General features: G+C 42.9%; 1 protein-coding gene across 1 annotated transcript; it reads left to right on the top strand.

Moving 5' to 3' along the window:
- The first annotated feature begins 8684 nt into the window (after nt 1-8684).
- On the top strand, nt 8685-14894 carry LOC104511059 (serpin B10-like). Its single transcript, XM_010153521.1, has 7 exons — nt 8685-8852; nt 10169-10282; nt 11936-12070; nt 12469-12586; nt 12967-13109; nt 13479-13634; nt 14490-14894. Exons 1-7 carry the CDS (start codon nt 8685-8687, stop codon nt 14892-14894), a joined length of 1239 nt encoding a protein of 412 aa, XP_010151823.1.
- Nucleotides 14895-17212: the final 2318 nt, after the last annotated feature.

Here is a 17212-nt window from a genome sequence, read left to right as displayed (position 1 = left end):
CTCCTGCCAGCACAGCAACAGGCAGTCATGTTCTTGTCCTCAGCAGTCACTTCTTGAACCTTCCTTAACATTCTCAGCCCCATATTTTCAGAGACTGAAAATTTTGAAACCATTTTGGGATTTGGCAAATCACAGACCCACTGAGGAATGGATGTTCGAGTCCTCAAATCTCAGACACAGAAGTATCTGCCTAACAATTAAAAACTTCAACAGCCTTCCACACCAGAGGCACTGTACTGTAGCCTCTGTGATAACAGGCACATAAAGGCCAGGCCTGGATGTAGCCCCAGGTTGGGTAAGAGATGCCAGACCTCCATCCACCAGCATGGAACAAGTCCTCTCCTTTGTGCCAACAGCAGAGGCTACAGCTTTTTCTCTCCATCCCCAAAGAAGCAAAATAGTTGACACTGTCCCAGAGAGTTTGGCTCCCCACTGTGTCATGAAGTACAGCTGGATCACCCTCTCTTTTACCACCAGTATTTCTTTCAGCACAAGTACGAAAGAGGGCTCAGACTCACAGCTTTAGGACCCACGATAAGAGGCTTTTACTGCTCTGCCACCACACCCCATACATATTAGTAATTTCACACATGCAAAGAGACACAATTAATAGAAAGGATTAGCGAGTTCCACAGATACAAGACCACACTTGCTCACCTGCCTGTACTCTAGAAGTAGGAAGGTAATTCACGTAATGAATTTCCACAGAGATGACAGAATTTGGCCCTGAGGCTCTATTTTTTATTCCAGTCCTAATTTTTCAAATACATAAGAATGCAGGTAATACTGCTCATTCAAACAAAGTCAGTTATTTGCAAAAACTGGTCTCCTGAAGTTCACAGAATTAGAGTAACTTGGTCTGGAAAGGGCAGCTGACCATCATCTGGTCTTCAAAGCTCTACCAGGTGTCTTAGGGCCCTTCCCAGTCGACTGCTGCAAAGCTTTAAGGTTGGAGAATCCACAACCTTCCGACTCATTTCATTTTAAGCATAAATCCACATCTCACTAATGCAGAAGCAGTGTAAGGCATTCAGCCAGCCTAGCTTTATTTCACCAAATGAGAGCTGGCCACACATGAGAATGAGCCCCACCAGTTCCTTCATTTTGATTCTCCCACAGTCAGCTTGCCAAGCTCTTGCTGCCTCTCCTCACTTTCAACCCTCTTTGAACCAAAGCCTACAGAATATCACTGTAAATCCTAAGCATTGCTTAGTCACTGTGTAAACAGTAAATTCCGAGGATCATAAAATCATAGAATCCCAGAATGGTTTTGGTTGGAAGGGACCTTAAAAACCATCTGGTTCCAACCCCCCTGCCATGGGCAGGGACACCTTCCACTAGACCAGGTTGCTCAAAGCCTCATCCAGCCTGGCCTTGAACACTTCCAGGGATGGGGCATCCACAGCTTCTCTGGGCAACCTGTTCCAGTGCCTCACCACCCTCTCCGGGAAGAACTTCTTCCTGGTATTTAATCTAAACCTCCCTGCTTTCGATTTAAACCCATTACCCCTTGTCCTGTCACTACAAGCCCTTGCAAAAAAGCCCCTCCCACCTTCCTTGTAGCCCCCTTGTAGGATGGTTAACAATGCTTAGGAGCATAGGTGAGATAATACATAGCTTCATAGGAAATGGTTTCAAATTGTGCCAAGGGAAATTTGGATATTAGGAAGAATTTCTTCACTGAAAGGGTCATTAGGCACTGTAACAGGCTGCCCAAGGCAGTGGTGGAGTCCCCATCCCTGGAGGTTTTTAAAAGTTGTGTAGATGTTGTGCTTAGGGACATGGTTTAGTGGAGGACTTGTTAGTGTTAGGTTAATGACTGGACTAGATGACCTTACAGGACTTTTCCAATCTAGGAAATTTCATGATTCTATGATTCATACTATGCATTTTTAGTCCCAGTAGCATAATTTATACTTTGTCTCCATTTTGCTATATGTGGACATCGATGTGCCATCATTAGTACCTGATCTCCCTTTCCTCACTCTAAAACATCCCAAGATAAAGACTCTTAATACCATACGGCCTGTCTGGTGACATGAGCAAATGCTCACAATTGCATGCAACTCCTGAAGAAAAAAAAAAGATTCCAAACTAATTTTGAGCGTTCATTTTTTCAACTCATACAGCACTTTCCCAATTTTTCTACATAGCAACCCACAGTCCAAAATCAGTGCAGGCAAACAATGAAGTTCTATTGCTGGCACCTAACAGCAGGTACAGGATCTTGGAGGTGAGCAATTCCTTACAGTGGAAGGCTGACTTCTTAGTCACACAGGTAAAATTCCAATGCTGTGGCTCTGATAAGAAGTCAACATGGAGTGGGAGAATAGTAAGGTGCCAGATGAGTCCATGTAAGGAAGGCAAAGATATGGGAATTAAAGGCGTAGGAGGGATCACTGAACTTTGCAGGCCTATGTGCAAGAGCAGTTCCTCTTTCCCCTTCCCTCTTTTCTCTCCCATTCTGCCTCATCTCCCTTAGACACAGTTTGCTGCCCAGAGCCCCCCACCCCGTCCCCAAGGCACTGACCACCCCACCCACACCATGTCCTTCTTTATCCTCCTTGCCCTCCAGCAATCTACTCTGTGGAGCAGTGAGGGGGCAGGGCTGGGGTCAAGCCCTGTTCTAAGAGGACAAATGTCAGGGAGAGGAAGGTTTGAGACTACGGAAGAAAGTGGGAGAAGAGTGTTGACACTCCTACTGCCTACAGGGATCATCTGCCATGCAATAGAGTTGTGTGTTTCTCAACTACAGAGCCCCAGCTGCATCTGCAGGAGGTGGGGTGAGGGACCACTTCTCCAGCCCCAAACAGAGAGCAAGTGCTCTGCCTCCTTACACATACTCTGCTCATCTTCCTTAGCCTGATGTTGCCACTGTAGCGATAAATTCACATTAATCTTGGTCTATGGCTTGGTCTGTCCATGTTCCCAGACAAGGAATTAGCAACCACAGAAGCAAGGGGTATTAAGAAAGGCTTGGAAAATAAAGCTAAAGCTTTAGAAAATGGAGATAGACTAAGAAGAAAAAAAAAAATAGTCTAAAGCAGCTGAAATGGACAAACACATTAGTTCTAAATTACAAAGAGAGAGTTCTGCTTTTGGCTTTGAAAGAGCTAAAAGAGCCACAAATACCAGTCCAAAACATAATGGAGCCACAAAGATCTGCATACAGCTGAATCACAACTGGGAAGGGCAGCTTCAGAGAGCTTGGAAATGCTTTGGTAAAGAAGAGCAGCTCACCCAAGGTCCTGGTCAGTCTGAGAGGGGAACTCCATTCCAAGCCCCCTTTTTGAGGTTACCCTCTACCAGGACAGAGTCTTACTTAACAGGGTAGTTCAGTCCCAAGGGTAGCCGAAAAAGCATGTAACTGTGAAGGGTCAGCAGTTGCCAAGTAGGTCAGTGAATAGCCAAGATTCCCACTACACTTCCACAAGTGAGTATCAGGGAAATTATCCTGATGAAACTTCTGAAAATACCAATTGACTTGTGAAACCCATGGTCATTCTACCAGGCAAGAGTATTTGCAGTCGACCTGTATGAAAAAACAGCAAATGTTTAAATGGGTGTCTTAGAAGAGAGCCCTTCCTCTACACCCTGCTCTTGCATATCAGCACAAGGCTCCCATTCAAGATGTAGTCTTGTTCAGAAATGTGTTTTGAAGATACACTGACTTGACATTCACATTCTTCATCCCACAGCATGGCACATTTTGCACTATAGCACTGCCGACCGGGAAACTCCCGTTAACACAAAGCAGAGATCAGTTTTCTGATTCAGTACTTGTGTGGCTGACGTACAGTTACGCCCTTTGAGAGATTTCTTCGGTAAAATGACAAGTTTCGGCTAACCTGCATACAAGCCACCCATACATCATGACTCATAATGCAGTACTGTGTATCATGACTGCGAAATTCAGGCCACTCTTCATATTTCTCGTGTTAACTGCTACCTGGGATGCTTGAAAAATGCTCACTGCCTGAGTCATTCAAAGAAAAACTGCACCCTTACATATGTGAAATGAGTGTGCATATTCATTAACAGATATACGATCTCTTTTCAGATAGAGAGATCGGTCCTTCCTCAGAAGTGTTGCGCATCTTAACAGAGCTGAATTTCTCAGGCCAAACACTACCTTTATTAAGTACAGTGTCAAAGCCAAAGCATGTAGAAGTAATAGTCAAGTATGAGGAATTGTGCCAGTATTGTCAAATTTCACCACACCTTTGCTTTCTGCAGGTGTGGAGCAAAATGCCTCAGTAATATTTACTCAGGAACCTCACCACACCCTCTGGCCACTCATAAGGTTTTAAATACTGTTAGAGTATGTCAGCAAGGATTGCTTGGCAAGGGAAGGCTTGCAAACTTACTTGTAGGAGGTACACAACAGATAGCTATCTTCTCTGTTTCAAAATAAAGACACGTGCGTTCTCAACCAAAGCTTTAAAGGGAAAAAAGGTACCCAAAAACTAAGCTCTCTTCGGTTAAAAATCTATCTGAGATTTCAGGATGATACAAACTTCTCCTACACAAAAATCTGTTCTAGCACAAACCAAAATCACCAGTCTAGGTGATGCATATACATTACTATTTTTTGGTTTTAGTTGACAAGGTGAGGAAAAACTCATGCTGTGCTCACAATTACACTACGACAGAGACATCATCCAGAGGAGGGTCCTCCTTAGGACTTCTTGGCACAGAAAAGTTCATCTATCTAGTCTCTCAGCACCCTCACTATTTCCTCAGTTTCCATGCCCCTGTCCCCCTTACACTTTTGTCCCTTGTCAATAACAGGACCCTTACAAAACTAACATAAAAATTTTAACTTTAAATCACACAGATCAGATCTTAAAACCCTTCTCCTTCCCATGCCTCATTTATCTCCAAAAGACCTTTCAGAAGTTTTGGGGACATTTAAAATCCTTTCGCATTTAAAAACCACTGGCCTGCTCTGGGAGCCAAAAACATTAATAGAGTGCTTCGTTGGCTGAAACAGAAATTCTTCCCTCCCAAGTAAATAAACACTGCTTACACTGGTAAAAAAATATTTGAAGAGTTCGGGGAAACTGAGCAGCTTTCCTTCAAACATCACTTTCTCTTCTGATCTACCTGGAATGTAGAACATGTGAGTTTTGAATTAAATCAGATTTCCAAGAGATATACAGAGTTGATATCTAAAATAAGCTACCAATGAACATGAAAATCAGCCACGGAAAACTGTATCCTAAAGTAGCATGTGAAAGTGGAAGCTACCATTTTTCTGCGATGGAAAGTCTTTCTCTCAAGACCCTCAAGATCCTTTACAGGGCATTTTAAAATGTTCTGTTTAGACAACAAGCATTTCACCTACTTCAGAATTCAGGCGCTAATGAACAGAGCAACACACTGCTTAGAAAAGTCACGATAACTTGCGCCAAGTTACACTGAAACTGGAGGGAAACAAAATGCATTTATGTTGCTGAGAGCTGGCCAGGGCACTGACGTCCTGCCAATATTTGTCCTGACCAAATGGAAACATGAATGACTACAGTGAAAGAACCCACAGGTTTACTTCCCACAGAAAGGATACTATTAATACAAATACAAGCCTTCCAGTGTGCTACTGGGTTGACTTAGTATAGAGGGGGAGCAAGCATACCGCGGCTGCTGAGTCAGCAGTAGCACCACCCAGTGAGCCGCGGCCTCTGGTGGTGCTAATTCAAAAGGATATTGGAAAATGTTATCAATTCACCGCGTTGATTTAGTGTACGTTCTCCTTTGAGACAGGTATAACTTTAGTTACCCGGCATGCCTTTTTTTTTTTTTAGCTAATGACCAGCCATGCCATTCAAGAGGTGTTTTAAAAAGGCAGCTTTAAAAGCTTGTACAAAGGCTCAGGCCGCTCATTCAGTCTAACCCAGCCTTTCTGTCTAAACAGAACACCTCAGCCACTTCTTGTAAAGCAGCAAGCAGTATTACAAGTTAGCAAATTAAATCTACCCCTGCTTTAAATCCAGAAAATCCACAGTAATTGCTCTAAGGGATGAAGTTTATCTAGTGTACCTACCACTGGTTCAACAACTTGGCTAAATTTGCAAAGATTACACAAATCATCTAGGCTTTGGAAACCACTTGAAGCCAATGTAAACAGATGACAACGTTCCCAGGCGCAATGGAAGCAATTAATTGTGCCGTGAACACCTCTCCTACGCTATGCCGCTCTTTGGTATAGAGGGCTTATATAGAACATAACAGACGCACCTAATTACAGCTCACACTGAAACACGCTGGTTTTGTGTAGCTACACTTTCTAAAGACCCAAGGGGCAGGAAAACACCATCCGATTAAACTCATGCCGCTCCTCACATGTAGGAAAGCAACAAAGCTTTCGGTTCCCAAATTATACTGATGCACAAGATTCACCGTTGGCAAAGGACCCTCTGATCTTCACCCTTCTATGTCCTATATCAAATTTAGCAGGTATTCCCATGGCTCGTTCCTCATCACAGGATCCTCTGTGCCAGCCGCTGACCTACAACATAAGCCCAACATAAGCAGTTTATGCCCAGGAGATGAACCTTGTGGAAGCATCTTGCTCAGTATCAAGGAGGCAGCCCTGGAGAGGCGAGCAGCTCCTATCCAGGTTTTCAAGCTGGTGGTGTCAACAGTGCAGAGAGGTAAAAAATGAAATAAAGGGAAAGGGTAGGATTGCACACAGGGTGTTTCAGTTCGGGGTTGGAGTGGGGATGGACAGCTACAATAAAGACAACAGAGGAAGGAACAGCATGACTGCAAAGAAAATCAGGGAAGGAGGTATTTTAGTAGCCAAGACAAGATGAAAAAAGAGGATTTGACAGAATATCCATTTCTGGAATGGAAACTAAGGAATAGATCTCTGAGGTGCTATTCTGGTCAAACAGCAGCTTTCAGATTACGGTGGGGAAACAGAAGCAGAAGGAAAATGAAGTGTAATATAAGACCCACACCAGGTTCTAGTGATGTCACCACTGATAATAAAGGCAAGGGTCTGGTGCCTGTTCCTCAGCCTTTGCTATCTCACGGTGACAACAATTCCTGGCTGTAAAGCCTTAGAATCCTCCAAGATTAACAAAATCAGGAAACCCACTAGGAATGACAAACACTTTCTCAGTAGGCAACAGACAGTAAAAAACCTCACAGGTAAGAAAGCACTGTCTTTTCTCTGTCTGTTTCTCAGAAATAATTTCTATTAGACATATCATAAAAGAAGTAGGTAGCAACTGTCTTTTTTAAAAACCTTCCAAACTGCAAAAGAAACACACTTATTTAAAGTAGTGTGAGTTCAAGTTGTTACCAGCCTGTTGCCACACAAGTGTTTATAAAAATACTTCTGCCGTCAGTTTTGTAAGGTTCTTGTATGGTATCATTCTCACTTCACATCCTACTATGAGATGATTCAGTTCTTCCACAGGGATGTGGCCTTCAGGGCATCATAAATTGCACAGTTTTGAGTCATAAGAACCTTTTCAGAAGTGGCCACACACACTATAAATTCACCCTACCCTTCATGTGAACTGCAGAAACCTTGGAGACACCCAGAGCAGCTGTTTTCCTCCCCGCACAAAACAAGGTACTGTAATGATTCTAGAGATTATTTATTTCTTATATTCTTGGACGATATTGCTGTGTTGACAAATGCATAGAAAGAAAAGGAAGCAGAGATCTGAATTGGAAAAAACAAATGCTTGGGAAAATAATTTACTAAGATGGCACAGGCATAGTCTAGAAGGTGGAAGTCTTAACAATATACAGGAAGAACAATTTATTGTACAGAGTTCTATAATTTCTAGAGCTCAATGGCTAGCATATGTAGCACAGCACAGTAAGAACCCCTGTGTTTGCTTAAGTCAGCTAATTTGTTCCTGTGCTCTTCAGTTCTTACGAACATTGAGTCAGCTCCTGGTCTGCAAGCTGCTCAGGACACAAACTGTCTTTATTCTCAGGCCATCCTATACCGACCAGAATAGCTCCTAGTCCCTACCTAGAGCTCTCAGCTAAACCTGCAATGTAAACGACAAATAACAGCACTTGTGGTCTGCTGAATATGGAAGCCTTGTGCTTCAGAAGAACTGGGAAGCTAGGATCTGGGCTAGCACTGTGAGATTCAGGACATCTTTGAAAGTCAAAAAAGGAATTTAAGATGCATAGCATGCAATAGTGGGGGTGGTGCTTACTTAAGCATTGGAATGAGTATACAGTCCTGTCCTAAAAGTGTAGTTTGGCCGTTACTGTTACCAGAGTATTTGTTCACTAGAGTTATGAGCATCAAAAGGCTCTTGCACAAACTGAAGCATAAAAGATGTCATGAGAGACAATCTCTCGGTATACTCTAGCCCAGGCACTGGTGAGTAACTTTATCAACTGTCACTCCAAGATGCTGTGAAGGACAGTGGGATAAATGTCCTGGTGAACAAATACAAAACAAGGTTGGAGGCTGCATTTTTCTTAACACAAATGATAGCTAGTGTCATCAATGAAACAGGACATGCTACACTTTATATGACTTTATAAGATTTAAACCTCCTCATTCTTCATACAAATACTTTTAGAGAGCGTTTAAAACATAAAAGAAACTTCAAAAACTGAAGAGAAACTTGCTGGTACATAGCAGTCTTAATTAGTGGTTTGCTAATAGCACCTTTTCTCCCTTTCTGTGCAGGTTCAGAACAATGGAAGCTTTGAATAAAGCAAACACCAGCTTTGCTCTTGACTTTTTCAAACACGAGTGTCAGGAAGATGGTGACAAGAATATTTTGTTCTCCCCTCTGAGTATTTCATCTGCCCTGGCTACTGTTTATTTGGGAGCCAAAGGTCACACTGCGGATCAGATCGCAAAGGTGAGCCTGGACTTCAGAAGGTAGATATCTGAAAGGGTTGATCTCTCGGAATAACATCCTCTATGCAAGAAATTTACTATCATGGAATAGAGGAATGCCATAAGCAGGAAAATCACTTTAATCAAAACTCCACACGCATATATGCCAGCTCCTGTCTCACCCCTGATGTGTGCTGCAATGAACAGACCAGTTCTCCACTTGGGCAGGTCAAAGAAATAGTCTATGTTAGTCTCTGGAAACAGGCCCCCACCAAACGAGAGAAGTGGCACTGGTCATTGTCTCCTTTTAAATCTCACCAGCAGAAATAAGGGATCTTTATCCCAAAGCTCAGTATCTTGAGCCCTCACCAGGGCGTGGGAGACCTGGATTCTCCTTCTCCTCTGCCACAATTTCCATCTCACAGCTCATCTCTTTGGAAATGACCCCCCAGAAAAAGACTCTCCCCTATAGCTACTATAAGCTTTGCACTTTGTTAAACATAAATCTCTGCCCACAAGACCAGAGAAGAATCATGTCAAGACTACAAGCCTTTTGGGGGATTATGTATTTTGCAGGCAAAATCACTTACTGAGATCCCTTAGTTGCATTTGTGCAAAGTTCATAGCTTCAGCAGGCGGCAGCGCGAACAGCCCCAGCACACAGTTCCCGAGCTCCTGTCACAGGAGTTGAGGTTTGTGAGTTTGCATCTGCTAAGGCAGGAGCTCTCCCCCCTGCTAAGGTGGTGATCTAGCTCCTGACTTACAGGACAAAAGAGGGTCAAGCAGGGTAACAAAGAAAGGAGTGGTTTTCTGCTAGGAAGAAGGGAAAACAAACAAACCAAGGCAGGCATAGCTCTTCTGAAAAATGTTCCAAGATTGAACACAGCCTTTTGTAGCCTGGGTAAGGTGCACATGCCCAGAGCAAGAGATTTAAGGCATGAAACCACCCCCATCATATTCATGCTTTCTGACACACAGCAGTGCACCAGTTTGCCTAACTGCTTTGATAGCCTCCAGCTGGAGATGCTTTTCCCAGGTATTAACTGGTCAGTCCAGAGCATAACTCAAGGCAGGCAGATTCCTCTAGAAGGGCTAGTTGATGAGAGGTTTGCTCTGCAACCCCCAGTGAGAACCCTTAGTGTGCTCATGGCATTTTGTAGACATGGGCCTTCAGGCCTAACCAAGGATTAGGCCTGACATAAGCCTGTCCGTGGCTGGACATAAGAATAAAATCTGAGTTTGACTCTCTTCATCTCCAGTCCCATGACATCACTGTAAGATTTCACTGAAACCGTGCATTTTCTACCATTGAATTTATTATTGCTTTTCCCACCATAGGTATTTCACTTTAACAAAGCTGAAGGAGCCAGAAACGTCACCAGAACCATAAAAATGCAAATCTATTCCAGAACGGAAGAGCAGCTATCAAGTCGATGTGCCTGTTTCCAGAAGGTACTTCACAAAGTCTAGTGATCAAGCCACGGGCGTGGTCACACCTTCTCTTGCTTGTATTTTCCTTCCACATTTGCATTTGCCTGCGTTTGCCTTCCTCAGATGTACTGTACACAATTAATTGGTACAGCATCCTGAGATACCTTCAGGTAATGCAATACTTACTACACACTTCCCCTTTCTAGGCAGAATTGCAAAAACTAACCTCAAATTTGCAAAACTTAAAATTTAATGTTACCATTCTCTGTCAATGTATCTCTTGATTTTTTTCCTTTAGCTTTGAGGAGAGATTTCTTTCTCAAATTATTACTATTCAATAGCTAGCCATTTACCAAACCCGTGTTCTTTGAATGGGCATGGTCCCTACCTCACAGCGCTAGGCACACAAGAACAGAGCTGCCCTCCCACATGTTTGTTCGCAGCATCAAGACAACAAAAACCAGAGTATTTACTTTTCCAGGCTACCTATCATGGCAGGTAGCCTTCTTCAGAAATCGGTCTCCATTTCAGTTGACTAGTTAACAAAATAAATTCACGTTGGAATTTCCCAAGGTAGACCAGTCGCTTGCAATAAATTTTAGAGAAGCAGAAGTCATTATACAGCTGAGATGTTTCTTTGACATACTGGCAGGCCTCTTGTAGCAAAGCATGCGTCATGTAAGATAGCAGAAAAACACAGAAAAGCAAACGTAATCCCTCTGAGTCAGTAAAGGCAGCTTTTCCTCACTGACAATTCAACCATGGTGACATCAAGCTGTTCTGCCTGCTCTTTCCCGTCATTCTTATTCTGTGTGGGAGCGAGCCATTTCCCTGCAGGCTGCCCATAGAACCCCCAAAGTTCTGATGAATGGGAACATGGATCTGCATTCCACAGCCAAATCCCACAGCGGGAAGATTTATTTTAGGGGCTACGTCGACTGCTCATTTGCACTGCATGTACAGGAGAGGGACTGTTCCTCATGAGCAATGCTTGTTTGAACTGTAAGAATTAGAGAGTGCTGTGGGTAGGGCAAAGGGACTGTTCTAGTAGTTTAGAAATTTAAGTGTCTGTTCACGCCTCTGATTCTGATGTAATGACAAGATGAATACAGCACAGACTTGCAGTTTACTAATTCACAGCTTAACTTTCTGGAGCTCATTTGAAAGTTTGAGCCCATATTCATTTAGTCCTGTTGCTGCAAGATAACAAATTTATTGCACTTATACCGCAACATTTAAAAAAATTACAAAATATTAACTTTAAGAGCAAGATGAAGAAATTTAGGGGCAAATTTCCCATGTAACACACTCTAATTTCACGAATGAAAGCAGTCACACAGCCAAATCTTCAGACATTGCATTCTGTCTCCCACTCTCTGGATATACTTAATTTCACATTCTCCACTTAGAAACCCTTAAATGTTTTACAGAGTTCAGTCTCTTACCACTTGCATTCTGAGACACTTACAGTGTCTATACTGTGCCTGCAACTTTTAATACCATCAAATAATTCTTCCACTAGCTGCCTGGTTTAGAACACCTCAGGTTGCAATACACGTAACAGTTCACCTCACTAGAAATACTTTATATGGAGCTGCATGAGAGAAGAAATTAGAAATTTTGAAGTATTTTACACAACAGATGAATAATTTTTTTTTTTTATTTTTCTCCAAGACAGAAATTGGCGCATCGGATAATATCCACGCTGGCCTTAAAGCACTCAACTTTGAGATCAACCAACCCACTAAAAATTACCTGCTTAAAAGTGTCAACCAGTTATATGGAGAAAAAACACTGCCTTTCAGTAAGGTTGGTAGGCCACTTATTCAGAGTATATAATGTCATTTAACCTTTATGATCTATCCACGGCAACATACCATAAAATACATGCTTTTAAATATTTCCATTACACCTGCAAATCACGTTGTTTCCCTTAACATAAATATTTTCTGAGACTCTTCCTGAGACGTTGGACTCTAAAATTTTATTTTTATGGATCTAATTTCAGGGTGATTTGCAGATGTGGTTAGGTGCAAAGATTTAAATGGAGTATTTCCTCTAAAAAATATTTTGTGTCTGTGACAAAATGCCGTTCTTGTAGTCTATGTCATTTTTATCATGTTTTCTCTGTATCTGGCTGTAGTTCTTGATTAGCATCCATACTAGCAGCCAACAAATGTAAGACAGCTGTCTGTCTTGAACTGCAGGAATACTTAGAGTTAGCCAAGAAATTCTACAATGCAGAACCACAATCAGTTGACTTCGTGGCAGCAGCAGATGAAATCAGAAGAGAGATCAATTCCAGGGTGGAAGACCAGACTGAAGGTAAGCTCCTGCCTCTCCTCCCCCAATTCAGAAAGAAGGCATCTCATCACTGAACAAAGTCTCTGTACCCAGGGGCTCAAGGCAGGTAAACAATTCACCTCAGAAATGTAAATCAGATCAGTTTTCTTAAAGCAGTCATCCATCGACAAACCCTTACTAAAATCAGTGTCCTCCATCTGAACACGTGAGGAATGCGGCTTACTTTTCTTTGTAAATCCAGGTTATCCCAGTAATCACTTACTTCTGAGTATCTCAAGCCAGAAGCATGCTCTACCAGCACTTACAATTTTCCTGGCTTACATCTCCAGAAATTGTGCCAACACTTAACATCAAAACAGTAAAATTGCACGAATGTATAAATATCCTTCTGTTTTCTCTAGGTAAAATCCAAAATCTGCTGCCTCCTGGATCCGTAGATTCATTCACCAGACTAGTCCTGATAAATGCGCTCTACTTCAAAGGAACCTGGGCAACAAAGTTCGAAACTGGAGCTACCAGGCAAAGGCCTTTCAGAATAAACATGGTACGGGAATATGCTGACCGATAGACTAGACTGCAGGTGGGAAAAGCAGTGAAAAAGATATGGAGAGAAACTCTTGTCAGTGTTGAAATCCACATGAAATCCGTCATGAAAATTACTTCATTTTATGCACACAGTGTACATCTTCAGCGCAAAGACTGCACACACACACTAGCACCTGAGCCACAAGTAAATTTGGCAGAAGCTGACTGGAAACAAGCTTCCATTCTACTCCATTTAGAGCCGTAAGGATGTCTCAGACACACTGGGCAGCTTGCACAGTAGCTACAACAAACTTCTCCTGTGCTACTTTAACTCAGTCCTTTACTGTTCAGAGTACAAATGGCAAACGTCTTATTTGATTTGTTGCAGCATACAACTAAACCAGTGCCAATGATGTACCTGAGCGATAAATTCAACTGGACCTACATAGAATCAGTCCAGACTGACGTTCTTGAGCTTCCATATGTCAGTAATGACCTCAGCATGTTTATCCTGCTACCAAGTGACATCGCTGGCCTACAAAAGGTAAAGCAACTAAGAATATAAATCATGAAAAAAACCCAAGAGTGTCATTATTTACTTATTTTATGCATTTACGAGGTAAAAGACCAGGTTGCAGTCATGTTTCTAGGAAGGAGGGTACTGATCAGGCTCAAGGAAAAGCACACCGCACTGTGAACTTGAACCTCTTGGACCTCAGACCAGATTTCTTACTCTTGGCAGCTGGCGCATCTGTCGTTCCTAATGTTGATCAGTCCTGGAAATAGGTAACCCAAACCATACAAGACTGGCTCTTCTTCCAGCTGAACAAAATGAGGACAGAAAGCCAGCCCTGCTGAGATTCACTGTCTGTATCAAATCAGACAGATATGATTTTGTTCAAAAAAAACCCCACAAATTGGACAGCCTCCATTACTTTCCGGGAAGTCCAGAGCTAATACATATGGACACTGCCACCTTCTGTAAAGAGACAGATCCTGCCTTTGGATAATAATCTCTTATTAAATTCTCATTGACATTAATGGGTGTTCTGTAAGAAGAAAAAAAAAGCTCTTTTCAGTAAATTCGAAAATGTAGGGAAGGCAGAAATGTGAACAGGACATCACACGGCTGTAACTTGACACTGATGTTTTTGTTCCACAACTATTTAACTATTACTGAGAATACTTTAAATATTGTACTGACCTACTGTAGAGCAACATGCTCCTTCAGTTGAAAAGATCTCCAAATTGGTCTTTCACTAACTTTGTTTGTTTGTTTATTTTTGTACTTTACAACAGTTTGAAAAGTTCCCCATTTAAGAAAAGAGAAGATATGGCCCTTAGGGCACAGGGTTTTGAACACTCTGTAATTTTCTGATTCTCTTTTTACTAACTGCAGCTAGAAAGAGAATTGACTTTTGAAAACCTGTCTGCATGGACCAGCCCAGAATTAATGGAGAAAATGAAAATAGAAGTTTATCTACCCAAGTTCACATTAGAAGGGAAAAACGACCTCAAATCTACGTTGAGCAGGATGGGGATACAAGATGCCTTCACGGAAGGTCAAGCTGATTTCACAGGAATGTCAGAGAATGGCGAGCTGTTTTTGTCACAAGGTTTTCACAACTGTTATCTGGAAGTCAATGAAGAAGGCACAGAGGCAGCAGCTGCCAGTTCAGCAGCACTGGCATCACGAAGTCTTGGCGCTACTGTTATTTTTGTAGCAGATCACCCTTTCCTCTTCTTTATCAGGCACAACAAGACCAAGAGTATCCTCTTCTTGGGAAGGTTCTCTTCGCCCTAGAAACTCGATTATCAGTAGATGGGCCCTGGCAACAACAGTGATGAACAAAATACACCCCATGAAGAGCATCTCAATAGTCTGTGCACTACTTCATTTTCCCGCACTGTCGACAAATCCCTCAATGTTAGAAGACATCACACATTAAAAATAACATGGAATTCAAGCCTCTGGCTCATTTTCCAAGCCAAAGAACCGAAAATGGTTAGCACTACATTGTAAGTCCCAAACTGTGCACAGAACAACATTGATAACATCTTTGCAGCGCTTTCTGAACCAGAACTGTCACAGTGCAGAACAGACTAAGTTGTTCTAAAACAGTAATTCCCAACACACTTGCTTTGGTACCTAAGCAGAAATAGGATAAACTCCGTCCTGCAGAATGCTGCTGCATCTCTATTGGTTTCAGCTCGCTAAGCTGGTCATCCCAGGAGGGCTACCTCACCCACATTCTTCTCAGTTTTATACCTGCTTTGCAGCCTGGCACAGCTGGTAGCAAAATAAACCTGCAAACCCCTTTGTGTTCTTGATGCTGCTGGTTCTTTCGTGCACGTAAAGGGGCCAACACATGTACTTTATAATTTCTACCCCACACCAATGGGAAAATATTGAACAATTGGAGGAAAATAAAATGTATGTGCCCTGAAAACTTCTCTTTTGTAACCTCTCATGCATTCAACACTATTGCCAGCCCAGCACTGCACTGCTTTGTTCTCATTTTGCTTTGTCATTGATTTCACTGGTTTGAGGCAAGTTTGAACTGGAGAATCAAGCCTGTAACACTAACTCCCTTCTGGCACTTCTACAAATCCCCCAGTACACATCTACTCCTGTCACAGCTCCTTCTCCTAAGGAGGAGTGTCCTAGTCACCACATTTGCAGGGGATGCTCCTAACTGTCTGAATGCAGAACAGAGAGCGAAGGAACGGGTCTTTTATGGGACTTGCACACACCACCAGCATCTTACTAGAAATACCTCTTCTTGGGATGGCAGGACTCCTTTTTCCTCACAGAGAGGACACTGCTGACTATCACTGAGTCCTTTTTGTTTTCTTTCATGTGTCTCGCTGCTTCCTGGCCCTGCTTCCCAAGTGGGAAGAAGCATAGGAAAAGTGTTGTGAAGGAAGAGCTTTATCATAGCCCCGTACGACAACCTCAATGGCACTGCCTTCTGTCTGACTCAGCTGTGAAACATGACACAGGATCCCTGTGCATTCAGGTGCAGAGAAGACAGGGAAGCCATGCCTGGGAGGCCAAGGAGGAACAATAACATGACAACCCACACCCAAACTCACTCACAGGCCTTTAAAGTCAGTGGAAATGTGAGTCACCTTTTCTCTCTCCTTCAACTGTTTTAAGCATGATTGCAAAGATGACAGAGTAATGGCCTCTTGGCAGTGCCAGATCATTACCAAGTGGCAATGGCCACAGCACTTGAAAGGGTGAGCTGCACATTAGGGAACAATCTTTTCCCAGGGTGAGCAGCACAGCAGTGGAGAAGGTTGCCCAGAAAGGTTGGAGAATCTCCATCCTTGGAAGGGCTGTGGCTGACCTTATTTACCGATGGTCCTGCCCCAAGCAGGAGGTTAACTTCTGGGTGTCCCTTTCAATGACAATGTGTGATTTTCTCTCTCTTGTCAACAGCCATTCTGCCTTGCCACTTCTCTTTCTCATCCTGCCCTGCATCTTTGCATCTTGACTAGCAAAGGGAGCTAGCTTGGTCACCCTCAGCATATTTCTTTGGGACTTGGAGTCTCCTGGCTTGGGCTTTCCGACCACCTAACCATTCAGCTAAACTTTCTCCTATCATGATTTCTTGAGGACTTACTCATCATACTGAAAACAACACTTGTTTAATTTCTGCCATTTCTTCATTGCCTTGCACAACATTGATTTCTGCCACTTTTTAGAAGACTTTGTCCACTCCGTTCCTGTAATCAGGCTTGCAGCAAAATGCTTAGCACACAGGACAATTTCCTTCCCTTCCTCCATTCCCCTGCCCCTGCCCCCCAGGGCCTTACGGTTGTTGCCACCACTTTCTCCTTCTTCTACCACCCAGCCAGCAGCCTGGCTCTCTTCTAGGACAGCAGAGTGCCAACTACTGTGCCATGTTTGCCCCTGTTGTATTTTTTTCACTCCATCTTTGCTCGAGCCCTCCCACTGGGGTTGTTCAGTCCTTGCCCTCCTTCACTACGTGCAAGCACTGTGCCCTAACTCAGTGTTTCTCTCAAATGATTCCCAGCCATGTCTGCAATGAGATTTCATAGAATGGTTTGTGTTGGAAGGGACCTTAAAGACCATCTAGTTCCAACCCCCCCGCC

Source organism: Eurypyga helias, unplaced genomic scaffold (genome assembly GCF_000690775.1).
Source record: "Eurypyga helias isolate BGI_N326 unplaced genomic scaffold, ASM69077v1 scaffold18980, whole genome shotgun sequence".
Taxonomy (NCBI): domain Eukaryota; kingdom Metazoa; phylum Chordata; class Aves; order Eurypygiformes; family Eurypygidae; genus Eurypyga; species Eurypyga helias.
Note: the sequence above shows the minus strand (reverse complement) of the source record. Positions and strands in the feature narration are given on the sequence as shown.

What these genes read in the sequence shown, in the direction of transcription:
- LOC104511059 (XM_010153521.1), top strand. Translation starts at nt 8,685, where the DNA reads ATGGAAGCTTTGAATAAAGCAAACACCAGCTTTGCTCTTGACTTTTTC. An exon ending in CTGCGGATCAGATCGCAAAG is followed by an intron (nt 8,853 to 10,168) that starts GTGAGCCTGGAC and finishes TTCCCACCATAG; the next exon opens with GTATTTCACTTTAACAAAGC. An exon ending in AAACACTGCCTTTCAGTAAG is followed by an intron (nt 12,071 to 12,468) that starts GTTGGTAGGCCA and finishes CTTGAACTGCAG; the next exon opens with GAATACTTAGAGTTAGCCAA.